Below are 23,726 nucleotides of genomic sequence, written 5' to 3'. Positions count from 1 at the left end.
GGCATATTGGTGCGTACCTGTAGTCCTTATATTTGGGGAGCTGAGACTTGAAGATTGCATGTTTGAAGATAGCTCAGCAATTTAGTTAGACTTAGGAATTTAGTGAGACCCTATTTCAAAATAGAAAATAAAAGGGCTGGGGGTAGAGGATGTAGCTCAGAGATAGAATGCCTTTGGGTTTAAGCTCCAGTACCACACATCCCCCCCCCCCCCAAAATAAAAGACGCAAGGTATAGCTTGGAGGTGGAATGCCAGTACTTGGGAGGCTCAGACAGAGGAGGATCCTGGTTCCCGCCAGCCTCAGTTACTTAGTGAGGCCCTCCACAACCCGGTTTTAAAATAAAGAATAAAAAATAGGGCTGGGGGTGTAGCTCAGAGGTAGAATTACCTGGGTTCAATCTCCAGTACCGCAAAATAAATAAATAAATAAATAAATAAATAAATAAATAAATAAATAAATATCTTAGTTTAGAAGAGTACATTAATGTCTTTTTTAGCCGGGCGTGGTGGCACATGCTTGTAATCCCCATGCTTGGGAGAGACAGGAGGATCGCTCAGATTAGAAGCCAGCCTCAACTGACTTAAGAGACCCTGTTTCTAAATAAAATATAAAATAGGTCTGGGAGTGTATCCTGGAGGTAAAAGGCCCCTGGGTTCCATCCCCAGTGCCATAAAAAAAATTTTTTTTAAATAATAATAATTGTCTTTTTTTAAATTGTAAAATAAGTGGGAGAGAGAAGCATTTCACTTTTGTTTCCTAAGAAAGACTGAGAAGGAGAAGCTAAATGGTTTTTAGAGCTAAGAAAGAAGACAATTTAATCCTAACTCAGCATGCTCAGAATGAACCTAGCTATTCCTAGTTTTTTTCTTTCATAATTCGCCACTGTGTATCTTAGATTTTAAGCATACTTAATCTGTTCATCACAGAAACTGTGAACATTCATTAACAACTGGTTTTACTTTGAAAGTTATATAGCAAACACCAAAGAGTGAATTGTTGCTATAATCCATGGGAGTCTTGAGATTGACGTCAAAACACTAGTACAGCTGTGTAAGCAGTGGGAAGAGTATTTTAGCATCCCTGTTAGGTCATCTTTTTAACCTTTCCTTTTATGCTTTCCCCTCTTCCATTATACTCTAAGATATTTATGATAATATCCTTTAAATAAAAACCTATACAGTTATTTTCTTGATTCTCTTTCCCTTTGCAACTTTCTTTTCTCAATGATGTACTAAGTTTTTGTGATGAGAAAGCCAGATGTCTGCCCTTCTTTTCTTCCTTCCTTCCTTCCTGTTTTTTTTTTTTTAATCCATTCTACTGCAAACGCACATTTAATACCAGCAGTCAGTAGTCTAACTTGTTTTTAGGAATTGAGACCTTTCTTTTCTTTTCTTTCTTTTTTTTTTTTTTTTTTTTTTGGTACCAGGAATGGAACCCAGGACATTCTACCTCTGAGCTACACCTCCAGCCAATTTTTTATTCTTTATTTTGAAACAGGATCTCACTGAGTTGCAAAGGGCCTCACTAAGTAGTAGCCGAGGCTGTCCGGGAATCATGATCCTCCTGTCTCAGCCTTCTGAATGCTGGGATTACAAGCTTGTGCCACCACACACAGTGAGACAATTTTCTTTGATCACTAATAATTTATTAAGCACTTAGAAATGAAAAGTTTAATCTTTTCATTAATATTCCCAAAGAGGGCATTGAAGTCACTAGTTTGTAGTTTTGAAGATCTTTAGTTGAAATATATATTTAAACATACACATACACACACTTTTTTTTTTTTAACTTTTTTCTTTTTTTGTGGTTCTGGGGATTGAACTCAGGGACACTCTACTTCTGAACTACATCCCAGCCCTGTTTTAGTTTAATTATTTTATTTTATTTTTTATCTTGAAACAGGATCACGCTAAGTTGTGGAAGGCCTCACTAAGGTTGGTAAAGCTGGCTGCAAACCTGCAATCCTTCTGTCTCAGCCTCCAAGTATTGGCATTACAAGTGTGTGCCACAATGCCCAGTGAACATACATATTTTAAACAAACTATTTGTTAAGATGTGGGTTCCTTGGAACCTGATTCTTTATAGATCACTAGTTCTGGTTCTGACATCCTGAATTCATTTATAAATTAATTGCAGAACCCTGGGTTGTAATTTATGTTGGTGAGGTGATTATTGAGATTTAGCTTAAAAATTAAATATGTGCATATGACCCAGCGTGGTGGCACACGCTTGTAATCCTAGCATTCCAGCATTCGGGAGGCTGAGACCAGAGGATTGTGGTTCGCGGACAGCCTCAGCTACTTAGTGAGGCCCTTTGCAATTTAGTGAGACCCTGTTTCAAAATAAAGAATAAAAAATAGGGCAGGGGATATAGCTTGGAGGTCAAATGCCTCTGGGTTTTATCCCCAGACCCTCAAAAAAAAAAAAAAGATGTGCATATGTTCTAAGGAATATGCTTTATAAAGCAAAGAACATGTTTTTTATTAATTACTAATCTATTGATCCCAGAAATTGTATGCATGGGAATTTTTAAGTTGGGTTGATCCTTCAGAAAAGTAGAGTCTGGGAGCCTTCCTAGTGTGGCAGCACATTTGTTAGAGGACAGTGTTTGAGGCAGATTACTGGTTTAACAAAATTACATGGCTTCTAGGGATTAGTTTGAATGAGCAGGTCTCTTAATGCTCTCATTCTACCTAAGTGGCAGGCACACTAGTTAACAGAGTGCCAGACATCCAAACGCCCGGGGCAGTTAGACCCAGAGAGGTGTACAATAATCAAACACAAACAGAGTAGCATGAAGAAATTTCAATCCTCCCAGACTTGCTTGCATACTTAATTAGGCTTATTGGGGCAGAAAATACCCTCTCCCATTTTTTTAAAATCTGTTTCTCTACCACCTATCCAAGATTCTCTTTGAAAGAGACGCACTAAGAGGAAAAGGAGACTTTAGAAAATAAATAAAATGTACTTTTGGGGGGGTTTTTGGCTTTAGGAAGGGAGCAGTAACAACAACAAAATTTTAAAGTATTTGAGGGACTCCATTCGAGGCACTTTATTCAGGAAATTTAAGATTTAAAAATCATACTGTGTTCAAAATGGAAATTGTCTTTTGTGGCTCTGCACGATTTTGGGGGAGCTGTGTGGCTTGCCCTCTTAAAAAGTTGCCAGCGGAATGCTTGCTTCCTGTCATTTCTGTGTGTTGGATGGCGTAGTCCAGGGGATGTGTGTGGATGCCGTTCTCTGCCTTTCCATTAGCTGCTTCAGATGATGATGGGAGATGATTGGGGGTGGGAAGAGAGGTGGGGTTTCTTCTTATCATCCCTCTGTGGTCAGTAAAATCACAAATGCCTTTCCAAGGATCTGGAATGTGTGTGGGGAGCCTGGGGTTGCCTCGGGAGTGCTGTGTTTGGTGAGGACTCATTTTCCATTGCCCCACGGACACCAGAGCATCTGAGCTGTGCTACTTGTCTGCTGATTCAGGTAATCTACAGTAGTCTTTGTTTTCTCGGTGGTGTGTGAATTGTGGCAAAATGGTAGAAAAATAGCTCCAATGAAAGGGCTATAACTATAACAGGAGTGAAATTAAATAAGGAAAGGAGCATTTTTATATCCTTCATTATTGTTTCTTAAAATAGCTTTTAAGCTCCCCCTCATGTTTTAAAAAGCCTAATTTGACCTAAAAGAAGAAAATTTCTAATTTTTAGAACCTGTGCCTTCACTGCTTAGCTCGAGAACAAAGGTTTCAGTATCCAGCGTTGCAGAGATATCTTTATTCAGAAGAGGATAGGAAGCAGCGCCCTTCTGTTACCTTTTCAGAAAGGTCTGGCATAATGGCTCTTGCGTCTTAGCTAGGGACTTGACTTATGATTCTGGGAATGGAGATTTAATTATCTCAAGCTTCAGGATGATTGTTTTCCTTTGATACCCAAGGGACCATGAATGGGGGGGGGGTTCATGTTGGAGTGGGGGAAGGGAATGTATTTTACAGAATAATCCTTCTGATTATTTTTCCATTTGAAACTAAATTTATAAATATATAATCATTTGAAAAAGGTTGCATCCATAGCACCAAGCACTCTTTTACCAATTTGAATTATTTTATTCTTTGTTTAGTTTGTGGTATTTTTGCTCTTGTCAGCTAAAATGATGATTGTAAATACGAAGAAGCTGCTGAATTGCTGTGATGGATTAGAATCGCCTTCTCTTCACAATTACATCTGAATAGAGGAGCAGAGGCATGAATGTGAAAAATAGAGTGGTAGAAAATGCTGAAGGATTTTCCTTTTCTCCTGAAGGTGTTTTTTGTGGCAGAAATTATTTTCTAGTGGACCTAAGGGTTGTAATTTATCAAATTAATGTCTTTAGTGCTACAGACTTCCCTGCAGACAAGACTGAAAACATTTGAACCCTTAATATGCAGATTTCAGTTGATTTATCTCCATCACAGTGATGTGAATTATCATCCTGATTGTTATATTTTGAAAACTAGTTGTCCTCTTACAAGTCTTAGCAAGTTAACGTGGTTGAGCATTTACATAATGGTGTAGGTACTTTATATTACAAAGTTTACACTCTATAGCTGATGTAAGAAACTCAAGCATGTGATATATCGTTTTTGGTGCTAGTATGTAATTAGTTATATATTAGTTTTGAATTTTTTGCTCTGAATAATTCTGAGATTTGTGTGTATTCATAGTTCATTTCTTTTTATTGCTGAGTAGTATTCCAGCAATACAGTTTATCCAACTGTTGTTTCAAGTTTTAGAATATTGTATATTCATATACAAGATTTTGTAGGACATGAGTTTTCATTAGCAGTGGGTAAATTCACAGGAATGAACTGGCTAGATCATGTGGTAGGTGAATAATTCAACTTTTTTTTTTTTTTTTTTGGTGGTACTGGGAGTGGAACCCAGGGGCTTTTCTACTTCTAGGCTATACTCCCACACCTATTTTATACTTTATTTGGAAACAGGGTCTCACTAAGTTGCTGAGAGCCTCACTCAGTAACTGAGGCTGGCTTCGAACCTATGCTATCCTCCTGTCTCAGCCTCCCAAGCGCTGGGATTACAAGCGTGTGCCACCACACCTGATTTATATTTCAACTTTTTAATAAGCTGTTTTCTGAAGTGACTGTATTGTGAGACATTCCCACCAGCAACGTGCCAGTTGCTTCACAGCCAGCCTCATTGATACTTGGTGTCATCGGTCTTTTAATTTCAGCAGTTAGTGGGTGCCTCATAGTATGTTGTGCTTTTCAATTTGCATTTCATTTAGTGACTTAAGATACTAAGCATCTTTTCATAATGTTTATTTACCATCCATGTTTCTTTTTCTTTTTTGGGGGGAGGTACTGGGGTTGGAACCCAGGGGCATTCTATTTCTGAGCTACATCCCCAGCCATATTTTTATACCTTATTTTGAAACAAGGTCTCACTAAGTTCCAGAGGGCCTCACTAATAAGTAGCTGAGGCTGTCCTCAAACCCACGATTCTCCTGATTCTCCTGTCTCAGCCTCCCAAGTACTGGGAATATACGTGTGCACCACTATGCCCAGCTCATATTCCTTTTTCTTCCTCTTCCTCCTCTCTTCCTCCACCACTTCCGCTCCTCCCCCCAGAAGGCTACATCCCATCCTTTTTAATTTTTTATTTTGAAACAGGATCCTGCTTAGTTAACTGAGGCTGGCCTCAAACCTGAAATTCTCCTGACCCAGCTTCTCAAGTACTGGGATTATAGCCACCATACTTAGCTCTGCATACATTCTTTTGTGAGTGATCTCTTCACGTCTTGTTTTTAACGGGGTTGCCTTTTTACAGTTGAATTGCAGGGATTCCTTATGTATTCTTAATACAAGTCCTTTGTTAGATATCTGATTTGGAAATGTTTTCTCCCGCTCTGTGGCTTGTCTTTTCATTCTCTGAGCATTCTCTCTCTTTTTAAATGGCTCTCTTGTACTGTAATTCACATTTCTAGGAGCAGACATTTTAAGCTTTGGATTCTAATTTGTTATTTTTCTTTTATAGATTGTGGTTTTTTTGTATCTAAAAAATAATTACCAACCTAAAGTGACAAAGTTTTTCTTCAGCTTTCTTCTACAAATTATATACTTCTAGGCTAAGTAGTTTTTTAAATAGTGTGAGGTATAGATTGGTGTATTTTGGAAATGGATTGTCAAATATTCCAGCACCATATATCCTTTCTCCATTGAATTGCTTTTACATCATTGTTGAAAATCAGCCATTCACTTGAGTTGAGGTCTTATTTCTGTTCTGTTGATCAGTTTATCTATCTTAACTCAAATACCACATCATTATCTGTTATAGCTTCATATATATGTGTCATACATACGTATATACACAGACACATACATTTGTTACTAGAGATTGAACCCAGGGACATTCTACCTCCAAGTTACACCCCCAGCCCTATTTGATTGTTATTTTGAAACAGGGTCTTGAGGCTGTCTTTGAACACGGAATCTTCCCATCTCAGCCTAAGTAGCTGAGACTGTCCTCTCATCTCAGCCTCCTAAGCACTGGGGTTACACGCATGTCTCACCATGCCTAGCTTATATTGTCCTAAAATAATTTTAATTCTCCAACTTTGTTCTTCTATTTCAAAAGTATTTGTTCTAAGCTGTCCATTTGAACTTTAGAATCAGGATCTAAGAATCGGGATCTAAGTTGCAGAGGACCTCACTAAGTAGCGAGGCTGGCTGCAAATCTGGATCCTCCTGTCTCAGCTTCCCAAATGCTGGGATTATAAACATATGCCACTATGCTGGGATTATAAACATATGCCACTATGCCCAGCTTTTTTTTTTTTTTTTTCTTCTTCAGGTCTGGGGATAGAACCCAGAGGCATTCAACCTCCTAGCTGCACCCCCTATTTTTTATTCTTTTTTATTTTTTATTTTTCATTTTTTGCGGTACTCAGAAGGGAACCCAGAGGCATACACCCCCAGCCCTATTTTTTATTCTCCATTTTGAAACAGTTTTATTGACTTAGCCTCACTATATAGCTGAGGCTGTCCGGGAACCAGGATCCTCCTGTCTCAGCCTCGGCTTTTATTCTTTATCTTGAAACAGGGTCTCACTAAATTACAGAGGATCTCACAAAGTAGCTGAGGCTGTCCACAAACTGTAATCCTCTAGTCTCAGCCTCCCAAATGCTAGGATTACAAGCGTGTGCCACCATGCCCGGCTCCACGGCCAGCTTTTTTCCATGATTTTTTCTATGATGTTGATGATTTCCAAATCTGAATTTTCAGATCAAATCTTTCTCCTGGATATAAGACCTTGGTAGGCATCTGCCAGTGTCTTATAGGCCCCTGACCGACATGCAACTTTTCTCTCCCAGCCTGGCCTTGTGTGTCTTTTCTTGGCAAGTGGCATAATCAAAGGTTTTGATATTTAAGCCTCAGTCCTGGGAGCTTCCACTTCTTCACTTTCTAAGTCTGTTGGGGGTGTGGTGTAATATATATATATATATATATATATATACTTGTCTTGTATTTATCCCTTTTTCTTTGTTGCCTTGGATATTGCTCTCATTTGGATCCTTGTCATTTTAAAAAATTATGATTTCCAGCCTGGTATGGTGGCACACGCTTGTAATGCCAATACTTGGGAGGCTGAGACAGGAGGATCCATTTCATGGCTAGCCCCAGCTACTTAATGAGGACCTTGGCAGCTTAGTAAGACCCTGCTTCAAAATAAAGAATAAGGGCTGGGTGTGGTGGCACACGCTTGTATCCCCGCGCTTGGGAGGTGCTTGTAATCCCCGCGCTTGGGAGGCGGAGAAGGGGGATCCCCGAAGGTTCGAAGCCAGCCACGCTGGCTTAAGAGACCCTGTTTCCAAATAAAAAAAGTATAAAAATAGGTGTCTGTGAGTGTAGCCCGGAGGTAGAAGGGTTTCCAGGAACCCCAGTACCACCAACCAACCAACCAACAACAACAAAGTAAAGAATAAGAAATCGGGCTGGGGATATAACTCGGAGGTAGACTGCCCCTGGGTTCAATCCCCAATACTGCAACAAAAAAAAAAAAAAAAAAAAAAAAAAAAATTACAATTTCCTACTTGGCTTCTCTTCTACCATTTTCAAACTACACCCATCCCCCTGTTCTCCATTCTATTTGCAGGATGATTTTTCTAAAATATAAATTGGGTCCTATTACTACCTGGCTTAAGATTTGTCAGTGTTCCTGTATTGTTTTTAGTAGTGATGATTGGAGGAGGGATGTTTAGGGCCTCTTTTGAGGCTCTCTAGAGACTCAGTACTCCTGAGGGTCAAGATTCTTTTTACAGACAAAGTTTTAAATTTGCCCTATGGTATGTAGACCTACACTGATCTGTCTTCTGCTTTTTGCTCCATATATCTTCACTATTCCCCAACCCAGCCTGATGCTGTAGCCATATTGACATACTTGCATTTTCTCAAACACAGTAGCATGTATGTCTTCCTTTGTTTAGAGTTTCCCCTTGTCTTTTTCTTGGTTGAATTATTACCTTTTTCATCATTCTTATAGCTTTTTTTTATAGGAGCGGTTACATGTTCTAGGTTGACTGTGTACTCATAGAGCTGTCTGATGACATAGAACATTAAACACAAATAAGAATATAATGTGTTAAATAGTATTTAAAAAGAGAATAGGGTAATTATGAGAGATAATAACGGGAGAGCCTTAATTCAAATTAGTAATTTTATCTCACAGAATTCTAGCTCATAGAATTATTGCTAAACAAACTTATACGTAGGAAGTACTTGAAAAGCAGAGGCTCTAAATACTATAAACTACTCAAATTTTAGTTATTGTCATGATTTTACATTTTAGTCATTATTATCATCATGGAGAACAGATAATGTGTTTAGAGCAATCTGACGAGCATAAATTTTGACTACCAAATGTAATTTCAAGCTTTTGAGTGTTCTTTAATTAACCATTTTTCCCAAGTTTCATTTTCAGGGAAACAAACCCCAGGAAAAGTGGTACAGCTTAATAATGTGGGGTTTTTTTTTTTTTTTTTTTTTTTTTTTGTAGGCTAGGGATTGAACCCAGGGACATTCTACCTCTGAGTTACACTCCCAGTCAAATGCTTTTTTTTTTTTTTAAACTTTGAAGCAGGGTCTCACTGAATTGTTGAGGACCTCACTAAGTTGCTGAGGTGGCCATGAACCTGCGATTCCTGGGATGACAGGTTTGAGCCACTATTCCTGGGTCTGTGTTGTTCTTTAAATTTGTAATTTACATTTATTCTAGCCTTTTCTTCTCTATTTATATATAAGTTCAGCAGAATAATGTTTTTCTCATAAGAATTAAGAAACTTTTGTTCTGATGATGAGCCCGTTTAAATTTGGATTAAATGCTGATAGAAAATTGAGTTCTCCTAATGGGGATTTTCACCATTAAACATCTTCCACCCTCCCAGGGTAGGATTTTTTTCAAAAACTAAATAGCTCCATCTAGCAGGGTCTTCCTGCCTTTGGTGGTGGAGGAGTACAAAGGCCACATTGAGCCTAGCTGCTGGGGAAACCCTTTTTCCTTCTCTGGGTTGTAAATGCCGTTCTGTCTCTGTGAAAAACCCTGACATCAGCTCTTGGAAAAATCCAAATACTTGTATTAGAAGAGGACTGAAACACTTGCCTGGGCAGAGACTAATAGCTGAGTTACAGTTCTAAGTTTACCATAACACCTCCTGGTCATGTTACATTAAAAAAATTAAATCTATGAATTTAGACATTATCTAGAAAAGCTAGGGTAGAAAGGACAGTGTAAAGCTGCTCCCAGGCTTCTTAGTTTTTCCCTAAATTTTTTCCTAAATAAAATCCACCTTGAAAATAATATAGAGTTCTTGCCTGAGCAGTGAGGGAGAGAGAGAGGAATATATTACTATTAGGAACGTTGTGCACATGCTTCATAAGTATTGATGATACTGGGGTAGAAAACACTGTTACTGCAAGCACAGACTGAACTTGATCTGTGGGATATAAAGGTTTATCCATTCATTAAAGTGTTTCTTTAAAACATAAAATCATACATGATAAATACTTTGCATTGGTTTCTTATTATATCATGAATAAAATCTAAACTGGTTACCCTGGCTCACGCTCTTACATTTCCTGGCCCCTGTCCACAGTTGATATTGTCTCAGTACCACTTTCTTGGTCATTCTTTATACCCAAGCCCAAGTGGACTTTGCATTTCTCAAAGTACTCTAAGCTGCTTATCCCATGTGAGGCTTGTGCAAGCTCCTCTTATGACCCATAATTCATGGCGAGTCCTTCATTGCATTTGGATCTCAGTTCAGATGCCTCAGAGGTCTTCTGTGAATAAGCTGAGTTACTCCGTGTCGTCACATCCTCCTTGGTTTTCTCTAGCACTCAGCACTGATTGGAACCCTTTGGTGTGACTGTTTGCTTTCTTGGAGTCTGCCCTCTTCCTGTGGAGTGTGAGCTTCTTGAGAGAAGGGCTCTTGTCTGTTCACTGCTATCACCCCCACTTCTAGTGCACAGGTTGGCGTGTGTGTCACTTAGCATGCGTTTGGCCACCTGTAACAGGAGACCTGAGTCAAAGTGACAAGCAGAGACACATTTGCTGGCTCACCTAAAAGCAATTTCTGAGGAGCTTCTGGGTTTTTGACTTAGTGGCTTAACTATGTCAAAGGTGCAGGCATTTCCTGTCTTACACTTTTTTTTTTTAAACGGGGAGTTAACCCAGGTGCATTTTACCTCCAAGCCACCCCCCCCCAGCCCTTTTTATTTTTTATCTTGAAACATAAAGTTGTTGAGGCTAGCCTCGAACTTGCAATCCTCTTGTCTCAGCCTCCCAGCTACTGGGATTATGGGCAAGTGCCACCACACCTGGTCATTTCCTATCGTCCCATCAGTGTCAGCTTCATCTTAAACTGGTCCTTAGGGATGAATGCTTTGTCCAGAGGAGAGAGAGAGAATTGGAGTATAGAAGTTACTTAATTTCACTTACATTGCTTCTTTCTGAACTTGCCTAAGATGGTACATTAATTAATTATCATTAATTATTAATGATAAATTAATAGCACTTACCAAAGAATGGAATTAGGCCAAAAAAAACCTTGTTGCTGCAGATGGTATTGGCTTCCCTTAGGTCAGCTGGGCCTGATAGGCAACTGATAAAATTCAGAGTTTTCTTATAAGTTTTCTAGGTCAGGAACTATAATTCTTAGTGAAAATGTGTTGAATGAATGAATTCATACAGTAAATATGTATTGAATTGTCAAGTGTATGCTTATCACTACACTTTACTAGTTCATTATAATACAGAATCAAATAGAACATAATCCATGTTTTCATATCCATTAAAGTCCACTGAAGGTCAGACACATTGACAAAATATTAAGTGTTCTTAAATTAATTAGTTGATTTCTAGACTTAAATCCATAAAAAGCAGGAAAAGAGAAAAGAAAATGAGTAGATGAGACAAATGAAACCTAATCAGCTACTTAGCAAGTCCCTTTGCGACTCAATGAGACCTTGTTTTAAAATAAAGAATAAGCTGGGCGTGGTGGCGCACCTTGTAATCCCAGCATTTGGGAGGCTGAGACCAGAGAATCGCAGTTTGTGGACAGCCTCTGTGAGGCCTTAGACCCTCTGCAACTCAGTGAGACCCTGTTTTAAAATAAAGAATAAAAAATGGGGCTGGGGGTATAACTCTGAGGTAGAATGGCTCTGGGTTCCATCCCCAGTACCACAAAAAATAAAATAAAATAAAATAAAATAAAATAAAATAAAAATAGGGTTGGGGGTGTAGCTCAGAGGTAGAATGGCCCTGGGTTCCATCCCCAGTACTGCAAAAAACAAACAAACAAAAAAACCTGTGTATTTCATTAATCTCATTTAATGTAAATGGTCTAAACACTCCAATTAAAAGATAGATTTTGCCGGGCGTGGTGACCCACGCTTGTAATCCCCGCGCTTGGGAGGCAGAGACAGGAGGATCGTGCAGGTTCGAAGCCAGCCGCGCGCGCTGGCTTAGGAGACCCTGTTACCAAAATGAAAATGTAAAAATAGGTCTGGGAGTGTAGCCCGGAGGTAGAAGGGCTTCCAGGAACCCCAGTACCACCACAAAAAAAAAAAAAAAAAAAAAAAAATAGATTTTGTGAAGGTGAAAAAACAGTGAAATCCAACTGTATGCTGCCTTCAAGAAGCATACCTTAAAAAACATACACTTATATAGTTTAAAAATAGAAAGATGGAGAAAGATATGCCATGCTGACACTAATCAAAGAAAAACTAGAATGAATTCAGTGATATTAAATAAAGTAGATTTAAGAGCATAGAGTATTACTAGGAATAAAGAAATCTATTTCATAATGATAAAGGAATCAATTAAAATGACATACTAGCTGGGTGTGGTGGTGCACACATGTAATCCCAGCATTTGGGAGGCTGAAACAGGAGAATCATGACAGCCTCAGCTACTACTACTCAGGCTTTTTTCAACTCAGTGAGACCCTGTTTCAAAATAAAGAATAAAAAATAGGGCTGGAGATGTAGCTCAGAGATAAAATGCCACTGGGTTCTATTCCCAGTACCATTAAAAAAAAAAAAAAGACATACAATTTCTGAAATTTTGTGTCTTACATATCAGGGCTTCAAAACTCATGAAATCCAAAACTCATATAAGTACAAATAGTCAGACCTATATGTATTGTCATGTTGTCAATTCTAAATAACCCATGGGTCAAAGAAGAAATAAAACCAAAAATGGGAAAATATTTTATGTTGAATGAAAATGAAAACATAACACATCAGAATTTGTGAGATGCCAGTAAAGAATTACCTAAAAATGTGTGTACATTAAACACTGATTAGAAAAGAGGAAAGATCTAAAATCAATGACATCATCTTTCACTTTAAGAAACTACAAGAAGAGCAAATTAAAACTAATCAGAGGAAAAGAAATAATAAAAATTAGAGCAAGTCAATGAAGTAGAAAACAGAAAAACAATAAAAAAAATTAACCTAAGACATCATTCTTTTGAGAAGACTTAACCAGGTTGATTAGCAAAAAAAAAAGAGAAGAAAAAGGTCAAATGTGGTGGTGCAGTCTACAATCCCAGTACTTGGGAGGCTGAGAAAGAAGGATTGCAGGTTCAAGGACAGCCTCTGCAAGTAGTAAGACTCTCATCAACCTAGTGAGACCCTGTTTCACAATAAAAATAAAATAGAGTTGGACATATAGCTTGGAGATAGAATGTCCCTGGGTTTAATCCATAGTACAATAAAAAGAAAGAGGAAAAACATTACCAATATCAGAAATGAAAGAGGTAACATCATTACAGATTATATAGATATAAAAGGATAATAAAAGAACATGAATGGCTTTATGCCAATAAATTCAATTTAGAAGAAATACTATTAGGAATCTTATAAATTCTAATTATATACACTATGATATGAATATATAACAATATATAATATAGTTATATAAAAATATAAAGAGAGTGTGCGTGCGTGCGTGTGTGCGTGCGTGCGTGTGTGTGTGTGTGTGTGTGTGTGTGTGTTAAACTACCAGGTGAGATTCACCCCAGGAATGTTGGTTTAGCTTTGGAAGTCAGTCAATCTAAGTACAAGGATGGTGGATGGTGAAATTAATTTTCCACCACCAAATTGGGAGGTTAAGGAAGGAAGATTGGAATGAACCTTGATAGTACTGGAGTAGAGTCAGATATCAGTATGAAGTCATGTTCTGCTGTTTAGAGATTGAAATAATTAGGCCATTCAGCGGAAAAAAAGATGATCTTTTCAACAAATGGTGCTGCACAGTTGGCTATCCATATACAAAAAAATCAAGACCTATCCATTTCTTACTCCCAATGCAAAAATTATTACATAATACATTCTGGATCTAAAAGTACTTCAAAAAGTAAAATACAAGGTCATTCAACTTTTGGAAGGAAATGTAGGGGATGATCTTTGTGACCTTGGATTAGACAAAACTGTGAGATCAAAAGCAGCTGCAAAAACTGTCTCCAAGTGAAGTCACACTGAACTGTACCAGGCGTAGGACTTTAACGAAGGATATGTCTCTTGATTTAGTATTGCTTTCATAAATATGGAGGCAAAGGTAATCTTTACACACTTAGCACTTTTCACCCACTGCATGAGAAATGCACCTTCAACACCCATGTTGATATATTTTAACATATTGATGTATTGATGTGCCTAATAAAACAGTTTATCTGAAAATACTAGGAATTTGTTATAGTTTTTTTTTTTGCCTTTTTAAAATTTGTGGATCCTCCACCTGTAACTGCTATTATGTAAATCTCTGTTTTTAACAGAAATAGGGAGTCTCAAGATGGATGTGGTGACTGATGCCTGTAATCTCAGTACTTGGGAGGCTGAGAGAGGGGGATCACAGGTTCGAGGCTAACCATAGCAACTTAGCGAGGCCCTAACAACTTAGTAAGACCCTGTTTCAAAATAAAATATAAAATAGGGCTGAGAGTGTAGCTCAAAGGTAGAATGCACTTAGGTTAAATCCCCCAAACCACAGAAACACAGGAAAGCAAAGAAATAGGAAGTCTCACCTACTTTGCGCCACACCTTGTCATTTGGGAACCAAAGTCATGCTACCCTGACCTTTCATCTTACACAGTCTGTTGCAAAACACATCTTCCAGTTTCTGCTGCCTTTTTCTTTAAGATTAGGCAAGAGTGCATGGGATTGAGCTAGGGACCTGCATGTCCTGTCCTTTCTTTTTAATTTATATACTACCCACACAAACTCCTTCTATCCTTAGTCCAAACTCTCCTGTCCATTCCTTAGTGAATTCATCCTAAGGAAGAAATCAAGGAAGAGTATGGGACTCAAATTACAAGAATATTTGTTACAACATTGAAAAACTGGACCCAGCTTCAATATTTACAAAAAGGAATTTGTTAAATTAAGAACTGTTTAGAGCTTTGTTTTTCAAATCTGTCTTATTTGGAAGTTCAATATATAAAACAAAAGCCCAGTAGCTCTGATGATTGGGAAGCCTCAAGCCCCATCTACCCACTCTGCTCTGAGACCTCGTAGGAACTCCTAGGGTTTTATGGAGCATAGTTTGAAAACTGAAGCTATGGTGGAATACTTAGTGATGTAAAAATATGTTGGTATTTTATTAAGTTAAAGAAAATGACCAAACATTGTTTTCAGTATATTTTAAGTTTTATAAAAAGAAAGTTTATACACTGTATACAAAAATCTACATATAGAGATAGGAGATTATATGCATAAAAATGCTGGGTAAAAGTTTATAAGTAATTTTTTTACTGTTTTGTTTTTTGAATTTTTAAACTTTTATACATGTATTTCTTTTAAAATAAAAAAAGACACCTTCCTTCATATTAAAAAATATTGCTATATAGGAAACTTTACCTCCCCCCCCCCAGCATAGGATTAAACCCAGGGGTGCTCTGCCACTTGAACGACATTCTCAGCCCTTTTTGTTTTTGTAGTTTTGAAACAGTCTCACTAAATTGTCTAGGCTGTCCTTGAACTTGTGACTCGTGTTGCTTCAGCCTCCTTTTTCACTGGAATTATAGGCCTGTGCCATTGTGCCCAGCTAGAAACTTTATATTTTGGAAAGATCTCACTCCTCAGTCCCTGACGGGAAGGAGATTATCTTTTTTTTTTCTTTCTCCTGAGCTTTATTATCTTTAAAAATGTTTTATTGGTGCATTGTCATACATCTTAGTGGGGGAAAGAGATTATCTTGAAAATTCAATATTAGTAATTTATTTAGAAAAGATTAGCATCAGTAGTCTTACGTGTTACATATGTTAGGATTAGCCACACTTTTAGTAGCTAAGGGAGAAAATAGAACTGAAATGTCAGTGAATTTCAAATGACCTGAATTTTGTAGTATAGTGATTCCTCTGAGTTCTGGATACTATAAAAAGAATATAAAAATCATTAAGACAGTGGGGCAAATTGGCACAGCTGCAATCCCAGCTAGTTGGAAGGCTGAGGCAGGAAGATCACAAGTTCTAGGTTACCTGGCCAACTTAGTGAAACACTGTCCGAATGAATGAATGAATGAATGAGGCTGTAGCTCAGTGTTAGAACAATTGCCTAGTACAAACAATCCCTAATATCCCCTCCAACCTCCCAAATTCAGTGCTGTGGTAAGCCATTGACACTGATATGACCCTTTTTGTTTGGGGGAGGGGAGGGAGAGAAGTGAACCCAAGGGTGTTCTGTCTTTGAGCTAACCCCCAGTCCTATTTTAGTTTTTATTTTGAAACAGGGTCTCACTAAGTTGCTGAGGGCCTCACTAAGTACCTGAGGCTCGCTTTGAACCTGTGATCCTTCTGTCCAGTCTCCTAAATACTGAGGTTACAGGCATGTGCCACCACACCCAGTTATAACCTATTTTAATCCATTTGTATTGGGTTGAGAAAGAATTTTGAGGAGAAAATGTGAATTGGCATGTATATAAATAATTTTTTCACCTTTTCCCCTTAAAATCAGAGGTATGGAAGTTTGGGACATTCATGTTTTACAGCACAAAATATGATTTTGTGATAAATTGAGTTAGGTAGCTATTTCTAATTGAGGAATTGTTAATGTTTGACATCAGAACCCAAACATTTTGAAGGAAAATCTCTTTAGTACAAAATCAACAATTTCTTTTGAGTGCACTTGTTATATATGTAGCCAGTAAAAATATTTTAATGAAAAAGTTTTCTCATAATAAAATACTTTTTATGGATGTGGAAAGCACATTGCATAGAAGATTTAATTGTAATGATAATGGTTACGATCAGGTTTTTTTTAGTTTTACTTTCTATTTCACATTCCTACAGCCTTTAAATTTTATGTTCTTAATGGAAATGTGCTTGCCAACTAAGAAATATGGCTTACCTACCTTTATGAACATGTAACCAAAAGATTTATCCATAATTTCTTACATAGTTTAAAAAATTACAAGTAGAAGGCATGGAATATACACAGTTTATTATATTAAATTCTACCTAAAGGGTTAATTCATTAGAACCCCCCCACCCATGCCACTCTTGAGTGGCATGGGGTTGTAACTGTCTTCTGTATTTCTACCTTTTTAATAAACTTTAAGTCCTCAAGAAAATAAATAAATTCTATCTGAAAAGTATATGAGCTTTTTTATTTTTTATTTATTTTTTTATTTTTTTATTTTTTTTAATTTATTTTTTATTGGTGCAATGTATTCATACATCATAGTGGTATAAAGAAAATACTTTTGTAGACATACATGCACATCTCGCCCAGTTAGCCCCTACCACGATCCCCACCCCATTCCCTCCCCATCCCTCCTTCCCACGCTTGGCTTACTGGTTGACATCTAGTATTATAGCAATTTATACAATATTAACATTGATAATCTCACATAACAGTTTCATTTGTCTGGTACCATATATGAGCTTTTTTAAAATCTCCATGACTAATGTATATTGGTTTAGCTCAAGAAAATTGTGAGCATTTTTAGAGCACATTGGACCTAAGTTTGTACTCTTCTGATTCCACGGTTCCTTCTCATGTGAGCTATGGGCAAGTCCTTATTTTTTTAGTATATGTTATATATTAGTATATATTATATTTATTTTTGTATAGGTTTGGCTGTGGTTAAGCTTCTTTGTATTCAAGGAGTAAGTGCATGTACAAAATCTGAAGATAAGCCGAGGTCTTCAATGCTACTCTGTGGTTTGGGAGCTAGTGTAGATATAGTTATTTTTTCTTCTCCTCCAGGGTCTTAGGAATAAAATATTTCTGTTCTTATAAGTATATTGCCACTCAGTAAGAAATATTTAGGAATATTAAAGCTGAATCTGTTGTGATTCATTTTCTTTAAAAATCACACTTCCAGCCAGGCGTAGTGGTGTAAGCTTGTAATCCCAGCATTTGGGAAGCTGAGACAGGATTGTGGTTCGCAAATAGCCTCATCTATTTAGACCCTATTTCAAAATAAAGAATAAAAAATAGGGCTGGGGTGTAGCTTGGAGATAGAATGCCCCTGGTTCCATCATCCCTAGTATGGAAAAAAAAAATCACATTTTTTTCCTGCAGAATTCTGTTTTTATAGGTATTTTAGGTTTCTTTATTACTTTACTATAGAAATGAAAGTTTTATTTTAATATGTTTTTGGCCCATTGTAATTACGCATCATAGTGAAGTTCAGAGTGATAGAGGCATACATTCAAATAGCACTTGGTGCGTTTCTGTTGTGATCCCACCCTTTGATTCTTCCCATTGATCCCATTGATTCTTCAATGATATGTCTGTACATATCATTGAGATTGGTATTGATAGATTCACATATGAGCATAGCATTATTTGAACTGTTTCCTTATTCAGTTCTCCTTTTTCCTTTCCCCACCTCCCTCCCCAGCTTTCCTTCCACTATAATACTGCTCCCTCTCCTCATTTATCTGAAGTCCCTTTTGTTTCCAGTTTCTGTCTAGCTGCCACCTATAAGAAAACACAACATCCTTCATTTACTGACTGGAGGGTCTCACTTAGCATAATAGTCTCTAGTTCCATCCTTTTTTTCTGAAAATGATATAATTTAAGTACAACCAAGCTGCAAATATACTTGCAATTTCAAGTGATATGTAAAGATTTAGAGCAAAACTCCTTTATGTCATATGTTATGCCATCTCTATTCATAACAGTAAACTCTGATGTCCTTGGAGCTTGTTTCAGCAGCACTTCACAAGTGGTGTAGGTAAAGTTAACAAGACCTTTTACTTTTGCAGAAGCACACTTTTATCTTGTGGTAGATTTGCAGAGAGCACACTGTTTCAACAAAGTTTGGTCAACAAGCCTTCAGTTTACAAATTTTGAACATATTATTTTTATTATTTTCATCACCATCTCTTGAAATAGGGAAATGTGAAATGATTAAGATGTAAATTCTTGGCCCGGCGTGGTGGCACACTCTTGTAATCCCCGCGCTTGGGAGGCTGAGACAGGAGGATCGCGCAGGTTCGAAGCCAGCCTCACTGGCTTAAGAGACCCTGTTTCCAAATAAAAATATAAAATAGGTCTGGGAGTGTAGCCCGGAGGTAGAAGGGTTTCCAGGAACCCCAGTACCACCAAAAAAAAAAAAAAAAAAGAGAGAGAGAGAGAGAGAGGGAGGGAGAGACAGAGACAGGAGGGTCACACAGGTTCGAAGCCAGCCTCAGCTATGTTGTGAGGCTCTCAGCAACTTAGTGAGACCCTGTTTCCAAATAAAGTATAAAATAGATCTGGGAGTGTAGCCTGGGGGTAGATAAGCCCCTGGGTTCCACCTTCAGTACCACCAAAAAGAAAAAAAACAAAAAAAACCCCCAAAATATTTAAATTCTTATTAGTCAACATTTCTACTATTTATGAATCCCAATACTATTTTGTAGAGTCCAGTTTATTGCTTGTGTTTAAAGATGTTACTGGTTCTTCCATGAGTATGGGTTTTATTAAGGGGTGTTTAAGAGAATTAGGATACCTTAGTAGTACTTGGAAGTACATTTTTTCTTGGCAGTTCTTTTCACCCAGTTTTTTAAAATGCAGTCTGAAAAGAAACAGTGTAAGCCCTTCTACCTCCGGGCTACACTCCCAGACCTATTTTATATTTTTATTTGGAAACAGGGTCTCTTAACCAGCGAGGCTGGCTTTGAACCTGCGCGATCCTCCTGTCTCTGCCTCCCAAGCGCGGGGATTACAAGTGTGCGCCACCACGCCAGGCAGCCTTGTACTTTTTATTTCAGACAAATACTCTTATAGAGGTTTGTTTATTTTGTGAAAAATGATATAATACTAGATCCCACTGCTTCAAATTCTAGTTTCAAATTTGAAGTATTATGCTTTAGGCTATTTAAATTGTTTTATAGGTAAATGGAAAACTTTACATCTAGTCCACAGAATGTTCTATTCATTCTCTCTTACTGTTTTAAAGTAAATGAAGAGATAATTGACTTTTTGCTGATAAATAGTGGGTAGGGTCAGTGTCAAAGAAATTTGTGGTCCTTTGAAAAAAAATATATATTTTTTGTGATACTGAGAATTGAACCTAGGAGCATTCTACCTCTGAGTTACATCCCCAGTCCTATTTTTTTTTTTTTTCCCATTTTGAAACAGGGTCTTGCTGGGTTGATTAGAATCTTACTACTTGCTGAAGCTATCCTTGAACCTGTGACCCTCCTGTCTCAAGTACCAGTATTACAAGTACACACCACCATATCTGGCTGAAAAAATGTTTTAATCCAGAAGAAATGTTATTTAACAGTCTTAAAGGGATATCCCAATAATATAATAGCACACAAATGCTTAAACCTGGCTAACAGAGAAATTTTACTCTAATATATTCATTTTCTATTGGGTTAGAGCTATTTAATTACCAATCACATTTCTTTTTACACTATAATAACAGAAGGGGTATGAAAAATACATTTGGGAAGGTTTCTGTATATTTCTACCTATCACTTTAATATTAGAGCTCAGAACTAACAAATGGCATTCTGAGTCTAGTGGATAAATGTATTCTGAATATTTAAAGCCCTTTATTGAAATTTCTGGGAAACTGTACTTTAAATAGGAAATCAAAAATAAGGGCATCTAGTCATCTTCATCCCAGTGTCTTCATTATAATATTCCATTTTTTATTATGATTCTTTATGTTGATATTTTGACTTTAATATCTAGAAAAATATATACACATATAAATAGACACAATCATATTCACTGTTGGTTAACTAAATTTATAAATATTTAGTATGATATTCAAAAGCCAGCTACAGTGCCATTAGGCACTTCTAACATGTCAACATTCAGTAGTGTTCTACATAAGCAAGTGAGGAAAGGAGACTTTATGAATAGACTGCACAGTGGACAGAGGCTTGAAAACAGAGCTGTGTTCTTCAGAATCTATTTCATAAGCTTAGTGTTGAACAGGGCCACTTTTTAGCCTTCAGAGCTGCCATTCTGTGGTGTTTGGTAGTAGTTATTATCTTCTCTCCCTTGGCCCCTTGCCTTTTCTGACTTATCTTTTTAATCCCCTTCAGTGACTTCCACTTTCAGTCTCACTTAGGGAAATGCTAGCAGCCCCCCCCCCCTAGGATTTTAACCTTTGCATTTGTCTTCATGAACTATTGGGGCTGGTTTTTTGGGGGGGAAGGGTGTTGAGAGACATTCTACATCTGAGTTATATCCCTAGCCTTGTTTTATTTTTTATTTGAAATAAGCTCTCATTAAGTTGTTAAGGGCCTGATTCTCCTGTCTCAGCCTCACAAATATTGGGGATACAGGCATGTGCCACCATGCCCAGCATGATTTGCTGATTTACATTTCTATGGCCATCAATAGGTTGATGAATCAAATCTGTACCTTTAGCTCTTAACGTTAGGGATTCTGCTTTCTATTCTGGTTCTCCAATTACGGCTTGAAATCAGTTCTCAGCAGCTGGTAGGTAGTTTACAACACTATAGTATTTTCTTGGTTTTTCTTAGCTGAAGTGAGAGAGCTAATGGAATAGCTAGGAAGGCTGTTGCCATTGTTATTTATGCATATATGCAGGTATATGTGTGTAGATGTGTAGTTATATATGTGTGTGTATGTATATGCATAGACTTCTGCATATTCTTGCAGACACTTTAAAGTGGAATTCAGTAATTAGGAAAAAATGCCATGACAATTTTTTTTTTGAGAAGCTCTTTTTTACCTGCTTTTTAATGAGTATAGTAAGTAGATTATGACAAGTAAATTGTATTGTGATGGTCCTTCTTCATCTTCTCACTCCACCCCCACCCCTTCCTTTTCCATTCCTTTGTAAGAGAAAATAGCACAGGAAACTGGTTTACAATCAGTCATCTGGGAACTTCCAGGATTCTTTGCCAAAATCCCCCTGAATACCTCTGATTCTGATGCGGGCGGCATTGTTATGGGTAGGAGTTGTTATAGTATTATGTGACAGAATAACTAAGGTTGTTAACTGCAAGTGTGTTATCCTTTGCAGAAATGCAGTTGATAATCCTTCTCTGCCAATATATTCATGTATACGTTAAAAAAACATTCCCATTCTCTCTCTCTCTCTCCTTCCCCAACATAGATGGGTAAACTTCATAGGAACTCCTGTTTTTGAATTTTTGGTTATCTTTTGTAATCAATGTATTTTGTAGAACAGGGTCCTCTTGTCCCAGAATCTCTCTTTTCTTATTACTACTAACTTTGCTGCATGTCAACATACCATCACTTATTAGGGAGGATTTTTGATTTTTTATATCTTTTTCTGTGGATCAATTTTGATTTAAATTGGAGTTAAAGGAAATTGTAATTAAATTTGTCTTTTAAGTTTTTTAAAAACTAACCTCCATGCCACATAAAATACAATCATGCAATTATCATTGTTTTATGTTTATTTCTTATTATTTTTACTAATAGCTTTTTATGAAGAATGATTTATTGATGTTCTTAGTATTATTTTACCTAAACTAAATAATCTTTACATAAAATATTATAGGTTAAAGTCATCTGAAAAGTACAGAAATCAACAGAATAGTAGAAGATATTTGAGATCACCCTTTTAGGCTTATCAAAGTCTTATCTTGAAGCCTCTGTAGGGCCTTTCAGTTTATAGAACTCAAAAAAAGTAACCTTGGTTTTATACTGTTGTAGCATACTTTTAGCAGATGATCATAGTCAAGGTATTTTTTTAGATTTCTGTAATTAAAAACTAAATATCAATAATTGAGAGTCATGATCTGATTTTTAAATTTTTTTTATTTTGTTTATTTTTGTGGTGCTGGGGATTGACCTTAGGGCCTTGCACATTCTAGACAAGTACTTTACGACTGGAGCTACATCCCAGACCTTTTTAAATTTTATTTTGTGACAGGAATATATAGAATTGGAGTTGTCTAGGTTGGCCATGAACTTGGGATTCTCCTGCCTCAGCCTTCTGAATAGCTAGGATTTCAGGCCACCACCACTATGTAGGCTTTTATGATTTGATGTAAACCTTCTGGTAGCTGTAGCTCAGTGATGCAGTGGTCAACACCCAGGTATTTTAGAAAGTAATAAGAGGTAAAAGGCAGGAAGGACCTTTCTTTACTAAGGATCCTAAGTATAGTATATTAATGGTTTAAAAGAGGCCGTGGTTCCTTTTTAAATCTATAAATTTGAAGTTATATCTCTTGTCACCTTGTCAAGTTATTTGGTTGAGGATTAAATAAGATAATCAGGTGAAGGGTTTAGAATTGTGCTTAGCATCTCCTGAGGCCTCAATAAATTTAATAGTTGCTCTTATTATTTGGATTTATAAAAAGAAAAACTATTCTTGGGGACAATTTATGGTTAATGTAACTGCAGTTTAAGATTTAACAAAGTAAAAAATATTAAAAATGGTGTCCAACTTCTTCCTCTATTTGTTGAATCTTGCTTTTGGAAAGTCAACATAAGTTTTAATACCTTATTCTCATTTAGTATAATTAATATATTTAATAGCAGGATCTTACCAGTGAAATACTTAAAATCATCCATTTTTTTTCCCTTTGTTTCAGGTTTCCCCTCAAAAAACCTATAAGGTAAGTTGTTCAGTTGTCTTCCATATTAAGGTTTAGGTTGAATTTTAATTAGAAGCATGCCTTTGAAATTACAGAGATTTTTATGGTTTTTGAGAATGTGGGTTTAAGTAGTGCAAAATTTCATAATGCTTTGCAACTTTAAAATGTAACAGGTGTTGCATAT

General features: G+C 36.9%; 1 protein-coding gene across 1 annotated transcript in view; it reads left to right on the top strand.

The window, feature by feature from the left end:
- ARHGEF12 (Rho guanine nucleotide exchange factor 12) overlaps positions 1–23,726 on the top strand; it is a gene marked incomplete at both ends in the record, with an annotated part of 167,935 nt that overhangs the window by 52,287 nt on the left and 91,922 nt on the right. Inside the window, one exon of the mRNA XM_080715851.1 lies at positions 23,540–23,563. Within this exon, the coding sequence (XP_080571977.1) occupies positions 23,540–23,563 (24 nt within the window). The remainder of the gene's footprint in view (positions 1–23,539; positions 23,564–23,726) is intronic.

Source organism: Muscardinus avellanarius, assembly GCF_963383645.1.
Source record: "Muscardinus avellanarius genome assembly, chromosome: 1".
NCBI classification, from domain to species: Eukaryota; Metazoa; Chordata; class Mammalia; order Rodentia; family Gliridae; genus Muscardinus; species Muscardinus avellanarius.
This window is presented reverse-complemented; position numbering and strand designations above follow the sequence as displayed.